Consider the following 19435-nt stretch of genomic DNA (forward strand, 5'->3'; position numbering starts at 1 on the left):
TGCTTAGTTATCTTAAACAGTTTTGATTGACAGTTGCACTAATGTTAGAATTGGTATGAAATCGTCATCTTGATATGGAGGTGGAATACAACATTTCTGCATTCCACAATATTTACACAACACCTCCGCATGTTCAAAGACATGTTAGCCAAGAATACTGCAAAAAATATTGTTACGGTTGAATTTTGGCCAAATTAACTGTTTGTCATCCAGACAATTTTTGATAGTTCAGCAGCTCTGAGCACATGGCGAAATCTCTGCATTGTATTAGGTATTTTTATTTGTTAAATATTGATGAATTGAATCATTTGTTCATTTATCTATTGATGTCTTTGTCTCATCTAATTTCCAGCCGTGGCCCCAGAGTCAGGACCCCCAGAACAGGGAGGTGCGGCAGCAGCGCTTTGCCCACTTCACTGAGCTGGCCATCATGTCGGTCCAGGAGATAGTGGACTTTGCCAAGCAGTTGCCTGGCTTCCTAGAGCTCACCAGAGAGGACCAGATTGCCCTGCTGAAGACCTCAACCATTGAGGTGAGTCATCGTTTTTCTAGTGCATTACTCTTTCCCCTCATATTCTCAAACAGGTTTGATAAAGTGGTAAATACAGTAATAACAAATGCCGGCTTGATATTGTTTTTCGCCTTTTAACCCCCCCCCCCCAAAAAAACAACACATCTAGTCAAGACCACTGGGAGGGGGGAATCATGTCCTGCTCAATAGCATTGTTTGTTTTCAGGATCACATGTCTCAATATGTCAAGTAGATTATTTACTTTGCTCAATGTTTCTCACTTGATCCCCAGTCACTGAGATGTGCCTTGTTTTTCGGCAGATCATGCTGCTGGAGACATCGCGGAGATACAACCCTGCCATTGAGAGCATCACGTTCCTGAAGGACTTCAGTTATAACAAGGAGGATTTTGCCAAAGCAGGTGAGATGTTCATGATCCACATTCAAGCTGCAATCAGTCAAAAACAAGTTGCTCGCCTTCAACTCCCTCCTGTTCTATACCCCAGGGGGTCCCCCTTTTAACATAAATTACATTATTTTAAAAATGTTATGTTGTTTTGAAGGTCATTTCCTGCAATTCCATGTAGTTTAACAATATTCATGACATATTTTAGGTAGGCTAATGATGGATAAGGAAAATGAATTCTATACCCGTTTTCCCAAAAATGTTATTCCGCTTACAAATGTTATATTACAGTTTATGAACACTCAATTTAACCCTCAATCTTTTACGAAAAGTGAATAGATCAAATGAAAGCGACAGTCACACACATGACTACTCAAGTAAAGTCACATTTCTTTGACTTAACTTTAGAAGGGCGTAGCTCAGCTTCTGAATGTCATGGAGACAAACCAAAGATATCCCCATGTGCATCAGTCGTCTTTCTCTGACATTTTACACCTTTTTTTTTTTTCTCTTTAAAAAAAGAAAATATACAGTACCAGTCAAAGTTTGGACACAACTACTCATTCAAGGGTTTTTCATCAGGTCATCTGATGCAGCACTCATCACTCTCCTTGGTCAAATAGCCCTTACACAGCCTGGAGGTGTGTTGGGTCATTGTCCTGTTGAAAAACAAATGATAGTCCCACTAAGAGCAAACCAGATGGGATGGCGTATTGCTACAGAATGCTGTGGTAGCCATGCTGGTTAAGTGTGCTTTGAAATCTAAATAAATCAGACAGTGTCACCAGCAAAGGATCATCACACCACCTCCATGCTTCACGGTGGGAACCACACATGCGGAGATCACCCGTTCACCTACTCTGCGTCTCACAAAGACATGGTGGTCACATTTGGACTCATCAGACCAAAGAACAGATTTCCACTGGTCTAATGTCCATTGATTGTGTTTCTTGGCCCAAGCAAGTCTCTTCTTATTATTGGTGTCCTTTAGTAGTGGTTTCTTTGCAGAAATTCGACCATGAAGGCCTGATTCACACAGTCTCCGCTGAACAGTTGATGTTGAGATGTGCCTCTTACTTGAACTCAGTGAAGCTGTGGTCCTCATGAGAGCCAGTTTCATTGCGATTGATGGTTTTTGTGACTGCACTTGAAGAAACTTTCAGAGTTCTTAATTTTCCGGATTTACTGACCTTGTCTTAAAGTAATGGACTGTTGTTTTTCTTTGCTTATTTGAGCTGTTCTTGCTATAATATGGACTTGGTATTTTACTAAATAGGGCTATCTTCTGTATACCGTCACGTCACAACACAACTGATTGGCTGAAATGCGTTAAGAAGGAAAGAAATTCCTCAAATTAACTTTTAACAAGGCACACCTGTTAATTGAAGTGCATTCCAGGTGACTACCCCATGAAGCTGGTTGAGAGGGTGCCTAGTGTGCACAGCTGTCAAGGCAAAGGGTGGCAACTTTGAAGAATCTCAATGTAAAATATATTTAGCTTTGTTTAACACTTTTGATAGTACATGATTTCATAGTTTTGATGTCTTCACTATTATTCTACAATGTAGAAAACATTAAGAAACACCCTTAAATAAGTAGGTGTGTCCAAACTTTTGACTGGTACTGTGTGAATATACACTACCGTTAAAAAGTTTGGTCACGTAGAAAAGTCCTAGTTTTTGAAAGAAAAGCACATTTTTTTTCCATTAAAATAAAATCAAATTGATCAGAAATACAGTGTAGACATTGTTAATGTTGTAAATGACTATTGTAGCTGGAAACAGCAGATTTTGTTTTTAATGGTGTACAGAGGCCTATTATCAGCAACCATCACTCCTGTGTTCCAATAGCACATTGTTAGCTAATCCAAGTTTATAATTTTAAAAGGCTACTTGATCATGAGAGAACCCTTTTGCAATTATGTTAGCACAGCTGAAAACTGTTGTCCTGATTTTAAAGAAGCAATTAAACTGGCCTTTAGACTAGTTGAGTATCTGGAGCATCAGCATTTGTGGGTTCGATTACAGCTCAAAATGGCCAAAAACAAAGACCTTTCTAATCAAATTCGTCAGTCTATTCTTGTTCTGAGAAATTACGGCTATTCCATGTGAGAAACTGAAGGTCTCGTACAGTGCGGTGTACTACTCCCTTCACAGAACAGCGCAAACGGGCTCTAACCAGAAAAGAAAGAAGTGGGAGGCCCCGGTGCACAACTGGGCAAAAGGACGAGTACATTTGTGTCTAGTTTGAGAAACAGACGTCTCACAAGTCTCAACTGGCAGCTTCATTAAATAGTACCCGCAAACACCAATCTCAACGTCAACAGCGAGGTGGTGACTCCGGGATGCTGGCCTTCTAGGCAGAGTTCCTCTGTCCAGTGTCTGTGTTTTGCCCATCTTAATCTTTTTTTTTTTGGCCAGTGAGATATGGCTTTTTCTTTGCAACTCTGATCAATTAGCCTTTTAAAATGATAAACTTGGATTAGCTAACACAACGTGCCATTGGAACACAGGAGTGACGGTTGCTGATAATGGGCCTCTGTACGCCTATGTAGATATTACATAAAAATCAGCCGTTTCCAGCTACAATAGTCATTTACAACATTAACAATGACTAGACTGTATTTCTGATCAATTTTATGTTTTTGTAATGGACCAACAAATGTGCTTTTCTTTCAAAAACAAGGACATTTCTAAGTGACCTCAAACTTTTGAACGTGTGTGTGTGTATATATATATATATATATATATCTATATCCCTCAAATCAAGGAAGATCCTGCAACCCCTCAAGGAAACTTTGGCGCAACCCTTGCCATACTCTGTAGAGACATTGACCTTTTACCCTTAACCCATATTTGTTTCCCTCTGTTTGTATTTCCCTCCTCTTTCATCCCCTCAGGGCTGCAGTTGGAGTTTATCAACCCCATCTTTGAGTTCTCCAAGGGGATGAACGACCTGCACCTGGACGAGGCGGAGTATGCTTTGCTCATCGCCATTAACATCTTCTCTGCAGGTCAGAGGTCAAGTGGTATGCTAGTGTGGAACAGAGCCCATATGCAAGGTCCCTTTATTACAAAGGTCTGGACATCGTCGTAATCATTAGTGATTCACTGATGTGGATATTCTGGGCCGATACCAATATTCAATATTTTCTTTGCAATATCGATTTTTAAGCTATTATCGGCCGATACCAATATTGTCACTGACATATTGTGCATCCCTAGTAATCATATGCGGAAGCGTCCCGAAAAACAAACAAATTAATGGGAACAGCGCCGTTTTTAAAGATTCTACATGGTGTCAGGTGAAAATATGACCAGGGGTCAGGAAATTATGTAATAAGGTCGCTGTAGATATTTTGAAACTTTTCAATAAATAGAATGACAGTTAATGATACAGTGCCTTCAGAAAGTATTCATACCCCTTGACCTATTTTTAAAATGGACTGAATATATTATCTACACATAATACCCACATAATGACTAAGTGAAAACCAAGTTTTTAGAAAATTTTGTAAATTTATTGAGAAATGAAATGCATAAATAATGAATTTACATAACTATTCACAACCCCTGAGTCAATACATGCTAGAATCACCTTTGGCAGTGATTACAGCTGTGAGTATGTCTGGGTAAGTCTCTACGAGCTTTGCACACCTGGATTGTACAATATTTACACATTATTACAATAATTCTTTAAGCTCTGTCAAGTTTGTTGTTGGATCATTGCTAGATAGCCATTTTCAAGTTTTGCCATAGATTTGTAGGCCTATTTAAGTCAAAACTCTAACTAGGCCACTCAGAAATATTGAGTCATCTTGGTAAGCAACTCGTGTATATTTGGCGCTTAGGTTATTGTCCTGCAGAAAGGAGAATTTGTCTCCCAGTGTCTGTTGGAAAGCAGACTGAACCAGGTTTTCCTCTAGGATTTTGCCTGTGCTTAGCTCTGTCCTGTTTCTTTTTATCCTAAAAAGGTGTGAACACCTTCTGAAGGCACCGCATGCGTTTGCTGAGGAGTTCACTACGTATGTGTCTTTTCACTTTGAGTGAACGGTAGCGGCACGGAAAGTTCACCATCAAAGTCATTTTCACTCGCCTCGCTGGTCTCTGCCTAAATGCGAAAGAATTCTAAACAAAGAGTTTGGGATATCAAAATATTAATGTCTTGACCTGGGTACTACAAAGACCTTCCCCATATGTAGAGAGTAATATTCAACAGATATCTATGCATTGTATTAGGTATAAAACATTCAGCTGTATTCGTGTGTTTCCCAGACCGGCCCAATGTGCAGGACCATGAACTGGTGGAGCGACTGCAGCAGCCGTACGTGGACGCACTTCGTTCTTACATCATGATAAAGAGACCAAATGTGAGTGCCCTAGTTATATATGATTTAACTTGTACAAGCCGCTATGTGTAGGTTTTGAGGATTCAGTTGTCACGTACACCCTTGAGTCTGCATTGAGTTGAATTCCGTTTTCAATTCCAGTCGGTACAGGAAATGTATTGAAATGCAGGTTATGAGTGGGAAAATCCAAATAGAAAGTAATATGAAAATGTTAGATTTCAAAATACAAAATGTAATGGTCCCCAACACTGAATTATGAATGGGGTTAAATTAACCTCTCTCTTCCTTCTAGGATCACCTGATGTTTCCACGCATGCTCATGAAGCTGGTCAGCCTCCGCACCCTCAGCAGCGTCCACTCTGAGCAGGTCTTCGCCCTGCGCCTCCAGGACAAGAAGCTCCCGCCGCTGCTATCTGAAATCTGGGACGTCCACGAGTGACTCCGCTGATGCCCTCACGGAACTCTGCTGCGCTTCGCAGACATATGTACTTGGATGGACACTAACATTGGGTCTGTCTTTCAAGTGTTGAAAAAAAAGACTTGCGAATGAAGCGACGTCTCCCAGGCTACCCAAACACGACGAATCAAACCTACAGATTGGTTGCCGGATTGGAGGAACATTTTTTAATTAATTTTTTTGTGTCTTCTGTGCAGTTTGGCAGGATATTGATGCTCCTCTGTCCTGCAGACTGGGACTAATCTCATGGGGGAGGTTGGGGCATAGAAATGGAATGAATATAATTGGTATTTCTATGGGTTGAGGATTGTGCACACCTGATTTCTGTCCCTCGCCCATTCCGTTGTATTGAAGGTGAGACGGCTTGTGGTGAGATTGTGCTGCCATGGTCAGTTTGGCTCAGACTTGCTAGCCAGTGTTAACCATTAAATCTGTTGATAGTCAGTCTCATGATAGACATCTTTAACGACAATTGCCATGAAGCTTCAATTGCCATGAAGCTCCACTCTCAGATCCACATCATCGATGATAACCCCATAGTGAAAATAAATGGAAAAATACATGTTATAGCCCTGTGTTGCAATGGGATAGGATATAGAGGTATTTTAACTGCTGCCCAATGTTAAGAAATGTCTTATTGGTGCCCACTGTCCAGATGTATGTTAGAATGGTAGGTCACCTGCTTGATACTGTTGCGATTTTAGCAGTTTAATATTCAGCCATCTGATTTGTTCTCCTCTCGGAAGGAACAGGAAAGCAATTCTGATTGGTGTTGAATTGTTTAAGGTAAAGTGATGGTATAGAGATGCGTAGTCTACCACTTCCAAGCGCAGGGCCCCCACCAACCATTTGTAAATGCACTCAAACATTGATTTCCATGTACAAAGTATATATTACTATGACAAAATATATATATTTAGTATGCCCACAAGTGAAGACATCCATACAAAACGACTGTACAATCAACACTCACTAACGCACAAGCAAGCAGTGATTTATTTTTAAGCATGACTGGGTATGTGACGGACAAGTTAAGACCTTATACACTGGAACAACTTCAATGCTACGCTAGTTAGTAGTAAGCTTAGGCTATGGGTGGGGGCACAAAAAAATCTGAACTCATCATGCAGTGGCTCGTGGGTCTGCTTACCCACAATCTGCCCCGCCTACCTTGCGAGCAAAACATTTTAGTGCTCCTCCCTCATGACAGCAAAGAGAACACATTTTAGTTTTAAAGTTAATTTCCTGCAATTCTACACATTTTGCCTTAGGGCGGAGGCAAATGTTCGCAGTTTTTAATATGATAACTGATTTATCAACCGGTCGGTAATTTGACCAGGCTTACTTCAAGTTTGGTATATTTAGCTGGCTGCTAGACTATCTAATTAAGTGACTGCTGATGCACAACCAAATTTTTAAATTGCACTTTGTCTTTTATTATTGTAACTCGCAACAGTAAGTTGAGACCCCATCCCTGGTCTAGTCATATGTACGGTCCTCCCCTCCACCAAATCAGCATGATTCAAGACATCTGAGTTGCAACTTTGTCTAAAATGTGCTTTGCATCCCACAATAGTTGGAATAGCAAAATAAGTAAAATTGTGCTCCTTGTGTGGGCACCGCAGTGTTTTCTTCAACAGTAACATTTCTGGGTTACACTTTATAACTTCAATGAATAAACCATTGTAAATGTTTAAATGCTTATATACATTATGAATGTCTACTAATAATGAAATACTCAATAGTTTAAAACTATAAATGGTTATTCGTGAATGTTATTCTAGTCTGACCCATTTGATTACTAATAAGGCCATTCTAACGTTTCACTCGACTAAGCTCTGTTATTCATCTTTTTTTTTCATGATGCTGTTTCTATCACAGTCCTTTGTATGATGATGACTTCTCTAATGTGACACTTTTATTAAACAAACGTTCAGAAGGAATTAGAGAAGGAAAGCTTTTTTTTGTTGCGATTTCTGAGTGACAGTTTTGTCCATTCCTTACCTTACAACTCAAATCAGTGTGAAATAGAGGAGAGTTGAGGACTCAGACAAAATGGGGAGATTTATCATAAGTTGCACAATATGTCAAAGTAGCACAGAGATAAGGGAGTAAGATATATGGAACAATTACTCGATGGAGCTTTCAGTTAGGAGAAGAAATGCAATTATTTAACAAATATGATCTTGTGTGATATTAGGGTTGGTGGACGACAAATAGGAGACCAATGTCAACCATCAGGTTATGGCTATTTGTTTTATTTAGTTTGGGTTGATATTGAGACTGTCTTTTGATCGAGCTGACTCATAACCTGAAGATGGTTCTTCTACACTATTCAAAGGGTTTGCTCTTCCCTGGGCATGCGTGTGTGGAGCCATCTATTTTCAATTACTCTTGAGACAATGTCTCAACCATACAATCCCAGTTTTCCTATTTTTTTTCCCTTCAATATGTAACTCATACCAGCGAATGATTGTCTGCATTGAAATTACATTATTTCAGTATTTTCAATATTAATAGAAATCTAAGCATTAACACAAGGTATGCCATTAATGGTATGGGGTCTTAGGTCTAAATGATGTTTTCAGTTGTTTGGAATACACAATGTTCCTTGACATTATTGTTAATACTGTTGGTAACTGAAAGTTGATTGTAATAGAATTTACGACATTCTGGTGTGCAGAACTCATTTAATTCCTTTCTCTACATCTTAAAGGGTGAAGCTGTAAACGATATTGACATAGAAATGCAAACTTATTTGATTTTTTTTTTTTTAACACTTTAGGACCTATATTCTTTTATATGTATAAATTAAAACATGACACATTGTAGCCTATTGCCAGATTATATATTTCCGAAACAAACATTTTTCCCGATTTTGCTCTATTACAATTCCAACATTAATAAATTGTAATTGTTCCTAGTTTTTTTTTTTTCAATATGCTGCTTTTAAAAATATATATTTCAACACTAGTTGAAAGAAATTAGTTAGTTCTCTTAAATGTATCACGGCCAGTAAACCGGTCTTGGGAATTGATTCACCCACACTTGCTTGTTGGGTGTTCTGTGGTCAAATCGCAACAGAACTGTTGACTGCTCTATTTATACATTTTTATCAGAAGAGCTTGTAAATACAGAATGAATTTGGGTAAGTTGGAAACTACCTTGGCATTTTACTGCATTGACAAGTATTTACTCTATTACACAGTAGGCTTCATGCAATTATAGTTGTAGTCCTTTTGGGGTCTATTCTTGTCATTTAAATTATGCTTAGTGACAGCTCCCAAATATACTGAACAAAAATATAAACGCAACACGTAAAGTGTTGGTCACATCTTTCATGAGCTGAAATAAACAATCCCAGAAATGTTCCATATGCACAAAATGTTTTTCTCTCAAATGCTGTGCACAAATTTGTTTACATCCTTGTTATGGAGCATTTCTCCTTTGCCAAGATAATCCATCCACCTGACAGGTGTGGCATATCAAGAAGCTGATTAAATAGCATGATCATTACACAGGTGCACCTTGTGCTGGAGACAAAAGGACACTAAAATGTGCAGTTTTCTCACACAACAAAATGCCACCGATGTCTCAAGTTTTGAGGGAGTGTGCAATTGGCATACTGGCTGCAGGAATGTCCACCAGAACTGAATGTTCATTTCTCTACCATAAGCCGCCTCAAGTTGTTTTAGAGAATTTTGCAGTATGTCCAACCGGCCTCGCAACCGCCGACCATGTGTAACCACACCATCTCAGGACCTCCATCCGGCTTCTGCACCTGTGTCTGAGACTAGCCACCTGGACAGCTGATGAAACAGGAATATTTCTCTCTGTAATAAAGCCGTTTTGTGGGGAAAAAGTAATTCTGATTGGCTGGGCCTGGCTCCGCAGTGGCTGGGCCTATGCCCTTCCAGGCCCACCCATGGCTGCACCCTTGCCCAGTCATGTGAAATCCATAGATTAGGGCCTAATTCATTTATTTCAATTGACTGATTTCCTTATCTGACCTGTAACTCAGTAAAATCTTTAAAATTGTTGCATGTTGCGTTTTAGATTTTTGTTCAGTATACATTGTAATGATGACTAAAGGTACACTAATCAAGTTTTAGTTGCTAATGAATTCAGTGTTGACTATGTTTTCTCCTTAAACTACACAATCCTTACAATATTTCTGGCCATTTAGGGGACCCTTTTTGTCCATTAACTAATTTCAATGAATTAGGCCCTGCATTAAATATTGGACTAAGAACTGGCAATAACACATCCACCCAATGTGGCACAATGCAATCATTTGACTAATACATGTAAAACATGTATAAAAAAGGGTGTGCTGCTCTAGTGGCAGCAAAGTCACTTTATAGCTCCCTGTCCCGTTTTCCCAATGACCTATGTGAAGCTAGCCATAGTAAGGATTACCCACAAAAAAAAGTCCCTCATTGAAAGTGATGCAAATGGATACAAATAGACTTCAGAATTGCATTTGGGGCATACTTGTAATTCCCTGTACAGCCTTACCTATGGATTGGGGATCAATGAAATGGGGTGTCAGTCTACTCAGTGATACCTACAGAACAGTGAAGAGTTTACACAAATATTAGCATCGTAGCTCATATTGCGGGACTCTGAAGCGCCAACTCTAGGTCCAAGAGGATTCTAAACAGCTTCTAACCCAGCCATAAGACTCCTGAACATCTAATCAAATGGCTACCCAGACTATTTGCATTGCCCCCCCTCTTCTACGCTGCTGCTACTCTCTATTATTATCTATGCATAGTCACTTTAATAACTCTACCTACATGTACAGTACATATTACCTCAATTACCTCGACTAACCGGTGCCCCGGCACATTGACTCTGTACCAGTACCCCCTGTATATAGTCTCGCTATTGGTATTTTACTGCTGCTCTTTAACTACTTGTTACTTTTATTTCTTATTCCTATTTTCTAAACGGCATTGTTGGTTAGGGGCTTGTAAGTAAGCATTTCTGTAAGGTCTACACCTGTTTTATTCTGCGCATGTGACAAATAAAATGTGATTTGATTTTGATTTGAAACCACTGTGAAATGAGCCACATTAAGCTTACCAATTAAGCCACTATGTGTATTGGACATTCATATTGCACGGTACAGCCTTACCTATGGATCCTGGATCAATGAAATGGGGTATTAGTCTACTCAGTGACACCCACAGAACACAACTGAAGGATTACACAAATATTAGTGTCGTAGCTCATATTGCGGGACTTTGACTGTGGGAAATCACAGTTAAACGCTCTACAACACAGCTTTCTCTGGCCCTTAACCTGGTTCTGAACACCTCCAAAACAAAGGTCATGTGGTTTGGTAAGAAGAATGCCCCTCTCCCCACAGGTGTGTTTAGTACATCTGAGGGTTTAAAGATTGAAGTAGTCACCTCATACAAGTACTTGGGAGTATGGCTAGATGGTACACTGTCCTTCTCTCAGCACATACGCCTAGTTAAATAAAAATAATAATAAACATATCAAAGCTGCAGGCTAAAGTTAAATCTAGACTTGGTTTCCTCTATCGTAATCGCTCCTCTTTCACCCCAGCTACCAAACTAACCCTGATTAAGATGACCATCCTACCCATGCTAGATTACTGAGATGTAATTTATAGATCGGCAGGTATGGATGCTCTCGAGCGGCTAGATGTTCTTTACCATTCTGCCATCAGATTTGCCACCAATGCTCCTTATAGGACAGATCACTGCACTCTATACTCTTCTGTAAACTGGTCATCTCTGTATACCCGTTGCAATACCCACTGCTTGATGCTTATTTATAATACCCTCTTAAGCCTCACTCCCCCCTATCTGAGATATCTACTGCAGCCCTCATCCTCCACATGCAACACCTGTTCTGCCAGTCACATTCTGTTATTAAAAGTTCCCAAAGCGCACACATCCCTGGGTCACTCGTCTTTTCAGTTTGCTGCAGCTAGCGACTGGAACGAGCTGCAACGAACACTCAAACTAGACAATTTTGTCTCAATATCTTCATTCAAATACTCAATCATGGATACTCTTACTGACAGTTGTGGCTGCTTTGTGTGATGTATTATTGTCTCTACCTTCTTGCCCTTTGTACTGTTGTCTGTGCCCAATAATGTTTGTACCCTGCTCTGTGCAGCTACCATGTTGTGCTGATGCCATGTTGTGTTGTTACCATGCTGTGCTGTCATGTGTTGCTGCCATGCTATGTTGTTGTCTTGGGTCTCTCTTTATGTAGTGTTGTCTCTCTTGTCGTGATGTGTGTTTTGTCCTATATTTTTTAATCCCAGCTCCCATACCTACAGGACATTTTGCCTTTTGGTAGGCCGTCATTGTAAATAATATAATTTTTTTAATTGACTTGCCTAGTTTAAATAAAGGTAAAAAATTAAATAAGACTGATACGCTATTTCATTGATCCACAAGCCATAGGTAAGGCTTTACAGTGAAATAAGTATGTCCCCAATGCAATTAGGAAGTCTTATACATCCACAGTGCGATTTCAACTGATAGTTATATGTGTATAACAGTCCCACCTTGTTTATCATTATGAAGTCAAAAAATGACATGACCGAAATATTTGCATCACTTTCAACGAGAAACTTTTATTTTGAAGACGAACAGCAAATTCCACTTTTGTGGCTAATCGTTATTGTGGTTAGATTCACATAGGTGTCACAATGGTACAGTCTGCCCCCATCCGCGGAACTCCAGTCCCTGCAGATGATCTGGTGGAAATGTTATGAAGACAGGTTTTAAGCCAATAATCATACGCGAGCAAGCATTTCACAGTCTAAAATTAGGTGTGGATTTAAAGCACACATTGAAGAGCTGTTGAATCACCATCTCTGGAAAATGGATCCAGGATACTTATTACATCTCGCTGTTTGAAATACGTCTCAATTCATCTCCTCACTCACTGGCTTTCTTTCTACCACCAATAACATACCAGGCCGACGACGACAGCTAGCTAGCGGGTATTCCTAGCCACCTAGCTAACATACTGGTAAGATGTTCTTGCATTTTCGATTCGCATCTTTCTCGGTAGCAAATTTCACAAATGTGACAACGTCAATTAGTACTGACGATAGAATATAATATGTTACTTGCCATGGTAAACAAACTTAAAGATAGATAGCCAGCTACTTATGATAGCTAACGTTAGCTACTTACGATAGCTGTTAGCTAATGCACTCGTGACGTACGTATAAGTGATGGAGTTGGTTTGCTCTGTAACTGTGTTCTGGAGGATGCTGATTATTTGTAGATGGTAATAATCAGCTAAATACTGGAACAAAAATTACATGCAGGTCGTTGTTGATAGAATATCCACGTCCTTATTGAAATTGTACTTAAACATGGCATGGTACTTGTGAACCATTTGGCGGTAGCTTTTCCGTTAAACATAACTAAGTCACCATTACCATGGTATTCATTATTATTCCGTCAAGACAGCGCGAGGTAGTATCATAACTGAGTTCTATCTAGCCAGCAAACCAGGCTATGTAGTTATCCGAGAAGGGTGCCACTGCGGACCGCAATTCAGGGCGTTCCTGCATCCTTCTTTATACTTCTATTGATCCATTTTTAAGCTAGGACTCTGGTACAAAAGCTGGAGTTAGGCGCTCCAGTACAGTAGGTGGCGGTAATGCACTGTGACATTGGATGCCAACCGCTGATAAACCCTCCGTATTTTCATTTTATTTTTTTAATTTAACTAGGAAAGTCAGTTAAGAACAAATTCTTATTTACAATGATGGCCTACCGGGGAACAGTGGGTTAACTGCCTTGTTCAGGGGCAGAACGACAGATTTTTACCTTGTCAGCTCGGAGATTCCATCCAGCAACCTTTTGGTTACTGGCCCAACGCTTTAAACCACTAGGCTACCTGCCACACCTAGTGATGGGGAAACTAAGCTTTGAGGTTTTCCACCCAATTCTGTCGAAAATAGGTTAACTACTCTAGGCTTTGACCAACACAGTTACTAATGGCACCTGTTGGTCAAAATAATTTAGAGCTGCCAAATTATTAGAGATGACGTCCCACATTCCTAGCACGTGCGCAACTTAGCCTCTTTGTCTTCTACTAACCTAATACCAAACCAATAAGGTGGTGGTGCAACAAAGCTTCGGACGTCATTGATAACATGCTTCTGATAAATTGATACAGGGATCAGCACACTGCTTTGAAGTACACTGCTTAGCTATTTTGACACGTGCCTCGGAGCTCCGGGATCAAACGTACCATCACTAGGTAGACGGTGTCCTTCGCCCCGGCTATCAGGCACTGCTTTCCCTCAGTTTTGTTAACGATGGCGAGGCAGTTGTTCGGCAGGTGGGAGCGAAGGATACTGTGTTAGCTATCTATCTAGCTAGGACTCTTGTACACAGCAGGCGGGATAGGTAGCTAGCTAGCACATCAGTAGAGTGCACTTCGCTCACGCCTTTCGGGCACTGTTTTCCCACAGTTCTGTTAATGAAGGTGAGGGCAGGTGTTAGGGAAGGACACTGGGTGCTAGCTAGCTGGTGGAATAGGTAGCTAACAATAGCTAGGACACCAGTAGATGGTGTACTTTGCCCCCGCCTGTCGGACACTGCTTTCCCGCAGTTCTGTTAACGACGGCGAGGCCAGGTGTTCGGCAGGCGGGAGCAAAGGACACGGTGTGCTAGCTAGTAAGCGGGCGGTAGGCAGGTGCAACATCGGTAGCTAGCTAGCTAGGACACCAGTAGACAGTGTCCCTCAAAGTCAGATAATACTTTTATTTCCCTTTTGACCCACATTTTAATCCATAGACAATCAGAATATCAAAAGTGTCACACAAGCATGAAGATGGTGTGCTTGGAGGGGGGGGGGGGGGCGTTCATGCAGGAACAATGGGATGCTCGAGGGGGGGGTGTTCATGCAGGCCGCAATCACACACTGAGCTAGCCTGCTTCTAGCAAGACATGATGTGGATGCTACGCAGAGGTCTTTGAGGGAAAACGTTTCTGATGTCCCTATTTCTTTGAGTTAAGTAAGGTAAAGGCTACCTTGGATCTTGGGGTCAAGGGCGTTTTGACCCATTGTCACCAATTATGTATATTGTCACCCATGCAGAAGAGTCTTGCACTGTCTAGCTGCAGTTGCACGTCAGGCAAATTATGATGACATTGCAAGAATGAATCTCAAGCCTATAGCTTAAATACTTGCATGAGTACTACTCAAGCAGTTTTGCTTGTACTAGTCAGTGTCTTCTTCATTTGATAGAAAGCATAACATGTAGGCACCTAGGCAGAAAATATGTTATATTAGGCCTATGTCTGAATGCAGACACACTAGCCACAACATCAAGAGCCGTTCCTTTAGCCAGCCCAAAAGAGATGTGAAGAAATACCCACATTTGTTTATTTACTATAAGACCATGGCCAGCCAGCTGGTGTGATGGAGTCATTTTCATGTTTTGAAACACCATCAAGAGCACCAATTTCCAGTGAATGGTGAAAATGCAGTATTTTAAACTGCAGTATTTCTGAATATTTCTGACTGATGTTTTAATGTTTCTAGGTGTCTCTCCGCAGTTTTAGTTTTGTTCGCAGCAAAACTAACAAGACATTGTCCCTTTATTGGACAAGACAATCTGGCTATTTAAAAATGTGAGGCCACTGCAGTAGGCTACATCCTTTCCATTTTGGTTGCAATTCAGTGTTACTGCTAAGAGTTGGTTTGCATGTTGTGTGAATCATATCTCCCCTCAATGCTTACATAACCAGTCAGTACCGCCTGCAGAGTAGACCACTCTGACCAGATTCAGCTGTTGCCTTAACATGGGCCATTATTTAGCCTGTGAAGATCATTCGAATTGGCGGGGACCTGCTTTCTCTCACATGGTTCAGTCATTACGCTAGCCTACTATGATTTCCTGCTCTCCGAGAAAGGAAGGCTTTGATTGCTCGACCCAGAGCTCACCTCTTGTCAGATGAGGCAGCTGAGAGGTTTACAGTGGATCTTGTGTTTTGCCAGTGTTGCTGTTGCATTGGTAAACTTGACCAGGAGCTCTAGCTCTGTTACCCCTACTTTAAAATGTGTATTTTCAATAACCCTATTTCAATATTATGTCAGTGTTAAAAATGTGCCGTTTTTTTTAGGTGTTTATTCATATTTCCCCCCGCTGTCGAAACCCGGCATGCAACGCATAGTGTACACAGTGACGTACGCTATGCATAGTGTACACAGTGACGTTATAATGAAGTAGGGTTATTGGTTTTGGTGGGGAAATTGTGGATGTTGTCAGCCCTGTATGTTGATGCTGGGGGCCTTCAATTCCAGGCCAGATATACAAACTCTGGTGTTGTCATTAATGTGGCATATTGAAGGTGGCAGTTAAATGTTTTGCTATATATTGGACAGAAAGGGCCCAGCTAGGCAGGTCATAACTGTATACATTTAGGCCTGGCTCGCAGTTGGCGTTCCAATTCCTCCCAAAGGTGTTCGATGGGCTTGAGGTCAGGGCTCTGTGCAGGCCAGTCAAGTTCTTCCACACCTAGTGTATCTCAACAAACCATTTCCGTATGGACCTCGCTTTGTGCACAGGGTTATTGTCGTGCTGAAACGAGAAAGGGCTTCCCCAAACTGTTGCCCCAAAGTTGGAAGCACAGAATCGTCTAGAATGTCATTGTATGCTGTAGCATTAAGATTTCCCTTCACTGGAACAAAGGGGCCTAGCCTGAACCATGAAAAACAGACCCAGACCATTATTCTTCCTTCACCAAACTTTGCAGATGGTACTATGCATTGGGGCAGGTAGCATTCTCCTCTCATCTGCCAAACCCAGATTTGTTCGTCGGACTGCCAGATGGTGAAGCGTGATTCTTCACTCCAGAGAACGCATTTACACTGATCCAGACTCCAATGGCAGCGCAGTTTACACCACTCAAATTGACGCTTGGCATTGCACATGGTGTTCTTAGGTTTGTGTGCAGCTGCTCGTCAATGGAAACCCATTTCATTAAGCTTCCGACGAACATTTCCTTATGCTGACATTGCTTCCATAGGCAGTTTGTAACTCTGTAGTGAGGACCGATGATTTGTGCGCGCTTCAGCACTCGGTGGTCCCGTTCTGTGAACTTGTGTGGCCTACCACTTCGCGGCTGAGCCGTTGTTGCTCCTAGACCTTTCCACTTCACAATAACAGCACTTCTAGTTGACCGGGGCAGCTCTAGCAATGCAGAAATTTGACGAACTGACTTGTTGGAAAGGTGGCATCCTGTGACGGTGCCACATTAAAAGTCACTGAGCTTTTCCGTAAGGCCATTCTACTGCCAATGTTTGTGTATGGAGATTGCATGGTTGTGTGCTCGATTTTTTTTAATTTTTTTATACACGTCAGTAACGGGTGGGGTTGAAATAGCCAAATCCACTAATTTGAATTAATATAGTGTATATTGAGCAATATATTTGGAACATCAAATAGCAATACATTTGCAGTATCGAATCGCAATACGTCTCTTCTCGGCACCTATGTATTGTGACAATATTGTATCGTGAGGTCCCTGGCAATTCCCAGCCTTTGTTTTTGCACACAGATTCCATCTCAGCCTCATAACATCTTATTCATTAGAGTTGAATCCAATTGGAGGAAGGCATCCTAATGGTAGTTTGTTACTTGGACAGGTTTGAATGATTTTGTAATTGTAGTCTAGGCCCTTGAGGCATTGCAATTTAGCAGCTGAATGACACACAATGAGTCTTTTGCAGTCTGCTACAGGCTGTTTTCAGTCATAGCCACTCCAAATGTCACACCATCAGCAAATGAATTGCACGAACGGCCTGTATTTCATGTCTCCATCTCCGGGCACACATACTATCCAGACGGTCTGGTGCTTTTACTTTATTCTGCATGGCCTAGTAGGCTAATATTTGACCCATCAGATCAAACACAACCATCTTTATCAGATATAGGCTACTGGTAAGCTGATCTGGTTGTGGAGTGTTTGTCTTTCTGGGTGGAGTTTCAAAGGCACCACTTGCAAATGTATCTAGTTTCTAGTTGTATCTAGTTGTAGGCACTGGACTACTTTGTTAAATGGTCACGTGGTCTGGCTCTAGATGTAGCCTAAGCATAGCTTCTGAATTCTAGGTAGTAGGTGGAGCCAACATTTCAACACCGCTAAGAAGGGCTCCCGAGTGGCGCAACGGTCTAAGGCACTGCATCTCAGTGCAAGAGGTGTCACTACAGTCCCTGGTTCGAATCCAGACTGAATCACATCCTGCCGGGATTGGGAGTCCCGTAGGGCGGCGCACAATTGGCCCAGTGTTGTTTGGGTTTTGCCGGGGTAGGTCGTCATTGTAAATAAGAATTTGTTCTTAACTGACTTCCCTGGTTAAATAAAAAAACAACTAAAGGAGGCTACTGGGAACAAGATACAAGCGTGCACAGTTTTTACATTGCCACATAGCTTTGTTATTTGCTGCCACTTCACTGCTGAGGTCCCTAGTGCATTAGTGCCCACACATTTGTAAGTTAATTATGCTACTCCAAGAAGGAAGGTTAACAAACCAGTGAGGAAGGCTCAGGCAATATTTCCTCTCTGTTATTGATAGAAAAAAAGCTAGGCCTGTGTACATGCGGTGGCATCTTAAATGAAGATTCTAGACCGTTTATAGGCCTAGTTGCTTTGTTGACCATTCATAGGAGTGGGCCTTTTTTGACACCTGAGAATAACCTTCCATGGACATTTGTTTGTACCAGCCTTTGACGTCTGCTTAATATTGTAAGGGCATGACCTGAAGTTGAGCACACAATTAAGCTTTATCCATATCTGAGGCCTGTGGGTTGGTAATTAGGCTTTATTGTGAAAGGAGCAACTAAACAAATGAGCTACAGGCGTCATTGAGGAAATTGAATGAACTAGAGCTGCTGTAATCAAACATTCGGCTACCTTTCAGTGAAAGGCCAGTTATGTACAGATTCTGCCGGGAAAAACTCATCAGGATTCATGCCTATTTTAGATCACAGCCTCATTTTTTTTAATGATCCAATTCATATTATTCTTTGAGTCTACTCGAGGTACATGTCCTCTTCCCGTTCTGTGGTAAGTTTGTTTGCCTGTCAGGTTTTTTTGTTCTCCATTTGGTCAGGCCTAGTCCAGAGCCATATATAGGCCACATTCGTCCTGGTTTTTGCATTGTAGCTGTCATGGTTAATTTCCTCATTTGACCTCATTGTATTTTGTAAAATGCCTAGATAATAAATCCTTTGGTGTCACTGATAACATGGTGCCCTGCCCACTAACATTCTCTGATTTTAAGAATAGCCGACACACAGCTGAACAAGAAAAAAGCAGGGTTGGGTTGCTATGACGACTATGCTGATTGTTATTTCCTCAGGGCTGATGCTAGGGCTGTAGGCGGAAATAAAAGATGATAGACTGCGTAGCGAGCAGGTCACATGACCAGTTGAGCAAGGATGTAAGACTTCCATTCTCTTCTTTCTTTCTAGAAATGTTTCTCTCAGATCCAGCATGTTTTAACACACGCTCAGTACGCTGATATTTCTTTTATGAATTGCGCCTTAAGCCTAGTTTATATCCTATGTACAGACGCGTGGAAGAACTACAAGTAGCTATGTAAAATGTTGTTGCGTAGCAAACCTACACAGATATGTGCAGCCCAACAATTTCATAATTTTACACAAGAATGCAGGCTCTCATTTTGCGT

At 41.1% G+C, this 19435-nt stretch overlaps 2 protein-coding genes across 23 annotated transcripts in view; both read left to right on the top strand.

Annotated features, from left to right (window-relative positions):
- The window catches only part of nr1h3 (nuclear receptor subfamily 1 group H member 3), a 23952-nt gene extending 15558 nt beyond the window's left edge, over positions 1–8394 (top strand). For 2 of the 5 annotated variants that reach the window (XM_014174753.3, XM_082969280.1), the window contains exons 7-11: positions 353–532; positions 833–932; positions 3817–3945; positions 5192–5286; positions 5558–8394. In XM_014174753.3, the coding sequence (XP_014030228.3) occupies positions 353–532; positions 833–932; positions 3817–3945; positions 5192–5286; positions 5558–5704 (651 nt within the window). In that variant the 3' untranslated portion in view covers positions 5705–8394. 5 annotated transcript variants of the gene reach the window in all.
- Positions 8395–12422: 4028 nt separating this feature from the next.
- Positions 12423–19435, top strand: part of LOC106587089 (MAP kinase-activating death domain protein) — a 77924-nt gene continuing 70911 nt past the window's right edge. For all 18 annotated transcript variants that reach the window (XR_014382810.1, XR_006762141.2, XR_006762143.2 and 15 more), the window contains exon 1: positions 12423–12745. The gene's annotated coding sequence lies outside the window, so the exon portion shown is untranslated. The remainder of the gene's footprint in view (positions 12746–19435) is intronic.

The sequence above is a fragment of the Salmo salar genome, chromosome 26 (assembly GCF_965601325.2).
Source record: "Salmo salar chromosome 26, fSalSal1, whole genome shotgun sequence".
Taxonomy (NCBI): Eukaryota; Metazoa; Chordata; class Actinopteri; order Salmoniformes; family Salmonidae; genus Salmo; species Salmo salar.